We start from the raw sequence: 10,156 nt of genomic DNA on the forward strand, positions 1-10,156 counted from the left end.
TCAACAGATTGCATATGATAGAGGAGCGGATCATGTCCTTAACCTGTATATTATTGACTATACAAACCTGCCTTATTAAAGGTATTTAAATGATTAACTATATGCTTTCAGTTAAAATGAGTGAATTTAATGACATTCCCTTAACCTTCTAACTTTCACCTTATGGGAAAATTGATCAAGATGAGTTTAAAGCATTTATTTAAGTAATACTATTGAAATGAGTTTAATCCTCGTGTGTTTCTCTGGTGTCTCTGAGGTGTCTGACTCCGGCTCTGCCGAATATCAGCAGGCAAAATACAGCTGTCATGACAGCATATGATCTCAACACAGTCTTGAGAGCTTTCCAGAAGTCAGGATGTGATGTCACCGACTGTCCCCGCCCAAAATGGGCGTAGACCAGCAGACGTATCTCAGCAGCCTGGTGACCCTGCAGCCAGCAGTAGTAGACACCTAATTAACAGAAAGAGGTATCTTAGTTAAATGAAACAAAAAAGCTGCATATTCCTCGTCACATCATTTTGAAATGAGAGAAATGGAGTGCAAAGGGATTGCAGTGGAACTAGCATGGTGATGAGAGACAGCTGTGCAGCCAAGTGACTCGGTGAGGAGGGAAACTCAATAGTGACTACTTGTGGGCAGGTAAGGAATGTAACTTTAAAACCAAGAACAAACACTGGGAGAAGAGGGTGCCATTTTGTGCCAAAGGGGTATAGGGCAAAGTAGCTTGTGAGGAAAGTAAACAAAACACCACTTGGACAGCAGCATAACAGAATATAAGTGTAACAGCATGTGCGTTTATCACAAAACTTGTCCCGACTGAGTGACACAGGTGTAATTCATTGCACTAATCAGTAGTTTATACCAGAGTCCTGAGTTTTTGCAGGTTGAAACACCAGGTGGTGTCCGGTGTCTATCAGCAGCCTGGGGGACGTGGTGCTGAGCTTACGACCTGTCAAGCGTTCAGATCGATAGATGGGTTCAACGCCTCTGTCCCAGGCCACGGCCATGTTAGCGCGGGCCCCGGGACAGCCCAGGGTCAGGATACGGTCCGCAGCGTGGCTCAGGTAGAACACTGGCAATGAACTCCAACACAGAAACAGAGATCATTTGTATTAGAGAGAGGTTTTGGTGCTACTGTAAACTGTAATTATACAGAGTGAGTTCAACAGGAAATTCTCTATTTATTTATAATAGAGAATTCTTTTTTAAGCAAATATTGATGGTATGGTCTCAACAGGCATTTAGTGGTGGATATATCATGAATCACATTCTGGACCTACGAGCAGTAATCAACTTTGACATTGCCGGTAGTAAAATGTGTCACTCCAACAAACTTGGGTCTACAACTAAATATCTGGACAGATTCATGGTCCCCAGAGCATAATTCCTGCTGATGTTGGTGCCCAACTGTCCTTTTATCAGGTAAAAGTTCTATGCAAACTACTATTATTGACATGACAAGTTAAATGAAAATGGATGGATGGATGGATTTTACTGTGGGTTGTTTTTGGTGAACCCCAGAGACTTTTCTTCAGTTCTCCAATGAATTTTGCAGCTTGACACTTTCAGGCTTAAATCTGGACTAATTAAATAATAACAGCATTGACACTGGAACTTTGAAAATCCCAGTACTCTTAGATTGCAGCCATTTTCCTAAATAATATGGCTGCATTTATATAATGCTTTTATCTAAAGCACTTTACAATTAGCTGCTCAATCACCCATTCACACAAACGGCAGCTAGCCTAACCCTCGGGAACCATTTGTTCACTTCTGGACATGTGAACTCTCCATATCTTGTCTTTTATGTTGAACCTCTATATAGTTATCTACTTGCTTACTTGTATCCAAGAAATGCCATCAGAGCAATGATTTTGGAGGATGGCGGAGCTTGAACTTGACAAGTTACTTGACAGCTTTTGACCTGCAGCTTGGCTCTGACGCCGCTTTGCTTCAGTTGTCCAAACGCCCTGGGCACTCCTCCTGAGCCACATGAAGTGACTGTCTGATTGGCCCGTCTGTAGCGTATATGCAGGTACTGGGAGTGGACATAGCAGAGTCCCGCACGAACCTGCTCTCCAGGTACTCCACAGCGATCACAGACCGACCAGGGCCTGAAGCTGGTGAAGACTCGGTACAGCGGCTCAGTAGAGCCGAGTCCTTTCCTTCTCTTGCTCATTCCTTCAGAAGGGGTCCTAGTAGCGTCAAATTTCAATTAGTCACTTAAATCAGTGGTTCATCATGGGTTTGTCATTCACCAAGATAAAAATAGGACACACTATAACACTGTCCAATTTGTGATCATTGGTTGTTGATAAACCTCTTGTTTTTCTCTGTCTTTCACCCATCGGCGTGATCATGTGGGAGGTCAAATCTGAACCAGTTAACAGTGAACGGAATCAAATATTGTCTCCAGTGTTAATGGGTTGTATCCGTGAGGTTTGCAGAAACACGCTAGGGATGTGCAACCAGAATTGACATTGGGTGTTGATTCTTGTCCACTGGACACCATGTGAGACAATTGTACTTTTCAGTAAATCAACACATTGATCATCATCAATGCCAACAATTTGACAGCTTTGATATCCTATGTCCAATAAAGTCACAGTCATTGACTACGCGTCTGTATTGTCACCTGGGGAGGAAGCTGAGCGTTCGGGCCTCCTGGATGTCCAGGTCGTAACCATAGAAGAAGTCTTTGTCAGCGGAACCGCAGATATAGATGCCGGAGTCGTCGGGCTCCGCTCTGAAGATCAGCAGGCTGAAGAGACGGATGGAGAATCGACTCCGCAGCTCGCCACCGTGAGGGACGAGATTAGGGTCCAGCAGCCTGTTGCCATGGTGATCTGTCAGGGCTCCAGTCTCCTTGGAGCCGCTGTGATGTTTCCTGAAGAACCACACAACGGATTTGATCTGAAACACACAGAGAACTAAATAATAACTCATCTTCTGATGGTCAATAATGTCGGTCAGTTGATCAATACCAGAAACTCAAATTGCTTCAGCAGATGCTGTGAATGAAGACATTCTCTCATCCTCTTTTTTTCCTCTTCTGTTTTGCCCAGCTCCATTTAACTGCTTGATATCTTCCTCTGCATATTTGTCTGTCTTAAACATATCCTACTAGTCTGTAAAGCTGACGAGAGGCTGTGAATTGCAGCAGCAGAGCAGCTTTGATTAGCACAGCCTGTATTGTACGAAGAAAGGAGGATAGGACGGGTTTTCCTGCACTGTTATGTTATGCTTATTACATCGATCAAATACGTGCTTCTGACTGGTACAACTCACTTAACCATGCCATACCTTCTGAGGATCTCAGCCTCCCTTTATGTCTTTTGTAATTAGCCATAATATCTAGTATTGTCATGAAATGCTGGAGTAAATTTATGCAAAAAAGGAGGATTGTATGACACATCTTCAGACCTGAAGTTCACCAAACCGATTCTTATTTGGGTCCTTTTTCAAAATAGTGCTCAATCATTCATTGAAAGAAAGTTCAATCAATTCAATGAATTAAAAGCAATGGTGCCATTTGCTAAATGAACCCTTGAAAAGGCAAACCTATCTCCATCATTGTATTCTTTTTTTGTGTGTAAATCAGTAGCAATCTTCAGTAAAATCGTATGCTGATTATACATAAATTATATATATGATATAATAACATCTGACTTTTGTCCTCAGACTGACAAACACTGAATGTTTTACGGTTGCAATGGCCCTTTTTTCACATGTATATATATATATAAATATATATATATACCTTAGTTGTAGTGTGTGTGTGTGAATGACATCAACTGACAGAAAGTTAGGACCCTTGAACATTAAAGCATATCAACGTGTTTACTTTGTGGTTGGTCCAGTTACCTGTTGTGGTTTGCAGTGGCAGGGCAACTCCACTGTGCCTCCAGCCAGGTAGGCAGCATTGGTGAAGGTCAGGAAAGCAGGACAGGCTTTAGTAGCAAACGCATCCTGCTTATCCTCAGGAGCCTCGTAGCTCCGCACCCCGGGACTCAGAAGGAGGAAGAGGGGGAGGAGGATTGGAAAGGAGGATGGAGGAAGCATTATAGGCTTCACTGAGGACGAAGAAAGTTCCTACTTCAGATAAATATTTCTGCGCAAACAGAGAAACCTCCAGTGTGACCGTTCTGACATATTTCACATCTGAAAAATAAAAATCAAACAAAGTTATTTTCAAAACACAACAGCTTTGATGGGATCTAAGAGGTCACTAAGGACCAGTCCTCTGTTGTCAACACAAATGTTTTGAAGTCCTCGACCAGTCTCATGACAGTCTCACGCACACCACAACTCTAGTCTTTGCTTGTGTGCTAGAAGTTCCCAAGGATGTATATTCCCTTTATTGCTGGCTGCATTAACAGAATCAATCTTTCTTGTATCTACTTTGTTCTGAGGACATTTTGACTAAATTATAAAGTGTTCCTCTCAACAACGTCTGCAAAAGTGTTGATCATTTCAAAGTGTGTTGTTGTTTCTTTCATGTTATGTACACAAACTTCAGCAAGGCTCGGCCTTTGGTTGCTATGACATGCAACTTGCTTAAAATATAAAGTTATGTTGGCCAAAAAGCCTTTATTATAAAATTTGCAACATTTTTCAGACCCGTGGGAAAGAAGGAGGCTAAACAAACCACATGGCTTTAATTCTGTTTAGGTTTTAGGCTCTAAGGATGGCAGTTGGTCAATGTGGTCCAAACTGAAATATCTCTTTAACATCCTGTACCAATATTTCAGTCAGCTGCATCACCCTGGAAAAAAAAGAAAGAAACTTTGCCTCAGGAAAAATCCAGTGCGTAGCTACACACGGCTCATAAGCCACACTTTGGAGTCTGCCGGTGAGAGGTGAGCTTTGCTTCATACACTTCATTCATCCTGCATGCCTTCACAACACTGCGCCAGGAGTTCGGCTGCAGGAGGTTGTTGCTGTAATATTACAAAGTAGAAATAAATGAGTGCAATGAAGCGGTTGCTGAGCTGCAGTTCTGTGAATCCTCAGGCCTCCGGCAAAATGACCGAACGTAACGCGCTTCTGATCAACTTTACCGCCTGGAGACAAAAACAAGACTCCTATGATGTAAGCTGGGAGCCTCAGCTGAAGGCACAATGATGATCGCTGTGGTTGTGTGTAACCATTAGGTACAGTAGTTTCAGGGCGGCAGCAGGATGACTAACTGTATGTTCAGAGGGGTAAACACTTCAGATTACACTTTCCTGTTTTCCATTAACAAAATGGAATTTACTTAATTTCCAAAACAACAAAAATGACATTGCGATGGGCATTATGAACAGTCTATTTTTGGCAAGCACATTTAATCACGATCATTTTTTTTAATATTTATTATTTTTTAGCTAACAAATGCCTCATTTTAAAACAACATGTCACAGTCACACACAAATAAACTAATCGTGAGATGCAGTGACACCAGCAGACCTAACATTCACTTGTAATTTGTGGTTGTAAGGGGACTTGTTACTGTAGATGTTTGCACTTAAATAGAAAAAGTGAAGCGAGAGGCAAAACCAGATCATTCATGGCCGGTCATTTTGTAGCTACTCCACACAAATATATAGAAATATACAAGTTCAAGTAAAAGATGCTGATATGCAACAAGTTAAATCAGTTATTCCAAACCACTGGACCGGGCCGACTTTTAGAACAGTGGTCCTTTGCAAATGCTTCAAGAATTAGAAGTGGACCTCAGGTGACAAAAGTTGGAGAAGCATTTAAGGACAGTGTGGTTAACAAGTAAACATGTCTTTGTGTAACAATATTAAAAGACATAAAATGTTTAGAACTGGGAATGAATTGATCGAACACCGATTTTAAAAAAAAAGAAAAAAAGAAAATCTCATTTCTCTCATATTTTCAAAAGCTGCTTTATCATTAAAGACGTCTGAACATTTCGAAATGTCAGAGTGTAAACACATTTATTCAAAATGTTACTCATTTGTTTTTCTGAAGAACGGTGACATTTGTTTCATCCCCCTTTTGAAACAGTTTGATCAATATATACAGTATATTCCCGGCTTACTTAAGCATGTAAAAAGCGCCTTCTGTTTGCTGCATTGTGTGAGTGATTACACAAATGTTTTTGGGTCGGGAATATGTGTACTTACCAGCTGTGAAGAACTAAGGAAACAGTTCTGTCAACTATTTTTACCTCATTTTTCCTATTGACACACACACACACACACACACACACACACACACACACACACCTACACACACACACACACACACAAGATGCAGTTTACATCCATGACTGTCCAAAACACTTCATCATTTTTTGACTTGATAGTATATTATTTCTTGTGTTACAAAAATGTATTTTGTGATGTCGCAGTGACTTTAAGCTTTGACCGACACATTCTATTCAGTCCATCCTTGAGTGTGAGTGGACATTGGTGCCAAATTCGCAGGAATTCCCTCAAAGCATTCCTGAGATGTTGAATTCACAAGAATGGGAACAGATATGAGGTGACAGGAGCCTTGACCTCCAAAGATCTAATCAGTTCATCCTTGAGTGGACGTTTGTGCCAAATTTGAAGAAATCCCCTGCAGGCGTTTCTGAGATGTCGTGTTCACAAGAAGGTGTGGCAGCCGGAGGGGCAACCTCAGAGGAGAAGTGGTAGAGGGACGATATTGCCGGACATGGAGGCGGAGCCCCATGTCAGGGAGTGGAAAAGAGCGCCAAACCACCATCAGCCCAAACAAGCAACACCTGAGGAGGAGAGCCGAGGGAGCGACCACACCCTATCGGAGGAGGAGGAGGGGACTATAAAAGGGCCCCGGACACAGGAAACTAGGAGAGAGTAGGAGTGGAAAGAGACGGAGACACAGCAAACGCATTGGAGACAACTGGCTTACCCCTTGATCACCCTGGAACGTCTGACTACCCGCCCGGCTCCCGACCCCTGCCTGTACGACTACCCTGCTCCTGCCCGCGCCCTGGACCGTATGAGGAATACCCGTTGTGCACCGAACCGTGGAAGTGAACCCCGACCATCCCTCTGGAAAGCGGACAGTGTATTGTTGAGTGTCTATCCTACCTCTATCCACTCTCTATCTTCAGTAAAAACCTCACTTGCACCATTTATCTACCGACTGGTTGTGTTTATTGGTCCGTGTTGTCGTGAAACCCCCTTGCCACCCCGGGGGCTGTCACAATTTGGTGGAGAATGTGGGCACTGTCCGGTTCTGGCAACACTGACCGATAGACCGACCAACCCAGTAAGCATGGCCACCCCGGTGCCATTTCAAGAGCTGCTAGCGGGGCTAATCGCTAGCAACCAGGAAACCCAAAAACGCCACGAACAAGCCATGCAAGTACAAATGCAAATCCTCCAAGCACAGCAGCAACAACAATACCAACAGCAAGTACACATGGAGCAGTATATGGCGGTACAAACCGAACGCGCGGAGGCGATGCAAAGCGACATCAAGGGCCTGTTACAGACACAACAGGAGCAACGTACCGTGGAGAAAGCCAACCCAGCGCGCTTCCTTCTCAAGCAGACGGCAGCTGACGATGTGGAAATATTTTTTCAGATATTCCAGACAACGGCACTCCGGGAAAAATGGCCAGAAGAGCACTGGGCTGAGTTGATAGCCCCCTTTTTGATCAACGAAACGCAAGTAACGTATCAGGACTTAGAGCGCGCTGGAAAAGTTGACTTCCGGGTGTTGAAAGCGGAAGCGTTACAGCGATGCGGGGTCACGCTGGTACTAAAGGCACAACGATTTCATGAATGGACATATGACACCTCCCTTTCTCCGCGAGCCCAGATGCATGAGATCAAGAGGATTACGACGGCCTGGCTGCACGCAGAGCCCACCGAGGTGTCGCCCACCGATCGTGTCGTCATGGACAAATTCCTCAGATCCCTCCCGTATGAGGCAAAAAAATTGGCCGGCCAGAGAAACCCCCGCAACCTCGAGGAACTGGTAGAGATCATGGAGGGTTACCACGCAGCACAAGCGTTAGTGCGTGGGGGAAGAAACCCGAAAGTGGAGGGGTCCACCCGCAAAGAAAAGATGAGAACGGAGGAAACTACCTATGTGTCTCCCTCCTTTCCCCCAGGCTTTCCCCGACGTCGGCCGGCGGATGGACCGGAAGAGAGGAGGTGCTACCACTGCGGCGAGATCGGGCACATCGCATGGGAATGTCCTCACCGCCAGGACGCACCCATGCCCACGGCCAGTGAGGGGAGTCGCCCATGCGGACTGATTACCGGATGCTGGGCCACTCACGAGGACCTCATGCCCCTCACCCCGGTCAAAGTAAACGGCCGCGACGCCTCCGCGATGGTGGATTCCGGGAGCGCGATTACCTTGGTGAGACCTACGTTTGCTCAGTACCCGCTCCTAACCGGCACCCGAGCGGTCACGTGCATCCATGGGGAGACCCGCGAATACCCCACCACCGCCCTCGAAATATACACGACGAGGGGTAGATACGTCGGCACTGCAGGAGTAGTGGAAGGACTCCCCGTAGAGGTGCTGGTCGGCCGAGACCTGCCCGTGTTCCAGGAGCTGTGGCGCAGCCTGGTGGTGAAACCAGGTACGACCCCTCACCGAAAGTCCAAGAAGAAAGCCATCTGTGGGCTGGGGGAGGAGATCTCCACCGATCCCCTATCGGAAGGAGTCGCCAGTGCCGTGGCCCGGGCGTTGGTGGAGGCCACCCAACCCAACCCCGAGGACGTATATGCCACAGCCGTCGAGAACGACGGACCCTCCAGCCCCAGTGAGCCCGAAGGAGAGGCGCCACCCATCCCCGAGGAGGCAGATACCCCCTCCCTCGAAGAAGAGGAGCTGGCCGGGCTGTTCCCCCAGGACCCGGAGGAGCCCATCTTACCCGGGCCCCTCACAGGGAGGTTTGGGACGGCCCAGTTGGAGGACCCCAACCTAGCCCACGCCCTTCGGCAGGTGGCCGCCGTAGACGGACGACCACTGGACGGGGTAAGAGACCTCCCTCCCACACATTTCTCCATTTATAACGGGCTCCTCTACCAGGTAGTAATAAAGGACGGGGCCCCCCTCAGGTTGTTACTGGTACCACGTCCTTTCATACCCTCTGTCCTCCAGTTAGCCCACTCCCATATCTTAGGTGCCCATCTAGGAGTGGAGAAAACCCTGGAAAGGGTGAGGGCCAGGTTCCACTGGCCCGGAATAAAAAAAGCCGTGGAGGATTACTGCCGGAGCTGCCCCGAATGTCAACAAGTGGCCCCACAACCCCATCACAGAAACCCGCTGGTGCCCCTGCCGATCATCACCGTCCCCTTCAGCAGGATCGGGATGGACCTAGTGGGGCCCCTACCCAAGACCAACCGGGGACACAGGTACATCCTGGTGATAGTGGATTACGCCACCCGGTATCCCGAAGCCATTCCCCTACGCTCTATGGCCACCAAGGGCATTGCAAGGGAGCTGGTGATGTTGTTTTCCAGGGTCGGAATACCGGAGGAGATTCTCACCGACCAAGGAACCCCGTTCATGTCTAGGATCATGAAGGATCTGTGTGGCATGCTGAAGGTGACCCAACTGAGGACGTCGGTGTATCACCCCCAAACGGACGGACTAGTAGAACGATTCAACCAGACACTGAAGAAAATGTTGAAAAAAACCATGGACCAGGACGGGAAGAATTGGGACCAACTGCTACCCTTCCTGATGTTCTCCATCAGAGAGGTGCCCCAGGCATCTACCGGATTCTCGCCCTTCGAGCTCCTGTACGGTCGACGACCCCGGGGGCTACTCGACCTGGCCAAAGAAGCCTGGGAACACCAACCCTCCCCCTACCGCACCATGGTGGACCACGTCGAGGAGATGAGGGTGAGGATGGCATCCCTCTGGCCCATCGTCCGAGAACACATGGCCGAGGCACAGGCGGCCCAAGCCCGCGTGTACAACCGGGGAACCCAACCCCGAGTGTTTAACCCAGGGGATCGGGGGTTGGTCCTGGTACCCACGGCGGAATGTAAGTTTCTAGCCCGATGGAGGGGGCCGTATGAAGTAATGGAGAAATTGGGGCCGGTAAACTACCGAGTCCGGCAACCAGGTCGGAGGCACCCGACGAAGGTTTATCATGTGAACCTGCTCAAGAAATGGGTGCGTAGGGATGCCATGCTCTGTTTCTCTC

The 10,156-nt window shown here is 47.2% G+C and overlaps 1 protein-coding gene across 1 annotated transcript; it reads right to left on the bottom strand.

The window, feature by feature from the left end:
• Positions 1-223: 223 nt before the first annotated feature.
• On the bottom strand, positions 224-4,062 carry LOC306780709 (Ig-like V-type domain-containing protein FAM187A; the record flags this gene model as incomplete). The annotated part of the gene is made up of 5 exons (XM_079273143.1): positions 224-450; positions 863-1,083; positions 1,842-2,195; positions 2,636-2,913; positions 3,865-4,062. The coding sequence occupies 5 exons, from the start codon at positions 4,060-4,062 to the stop codon at positions 224-226; spliced, it is 1,278 nt and encodes a 425-aa protein (XP_079129269.1).
• Between the last annotated feature and the right edge of the window lie 6,094 nt (positions 4,063-10,156).

This window comes from Melanostigma gelatinosum (assembly GCF_949748355.1).
Source record: "Melanostigma gelatinosum genome assembly, chromosome: 8".
In the NCBI taxonomy this organism is placed as follows: domain Eukaryota; kingdom Metazoa; phylum Chordata; class Actinopteri; order Perciformes; family Zoarcidae; genus Melanostigma; species Melanostigma gelatinosum.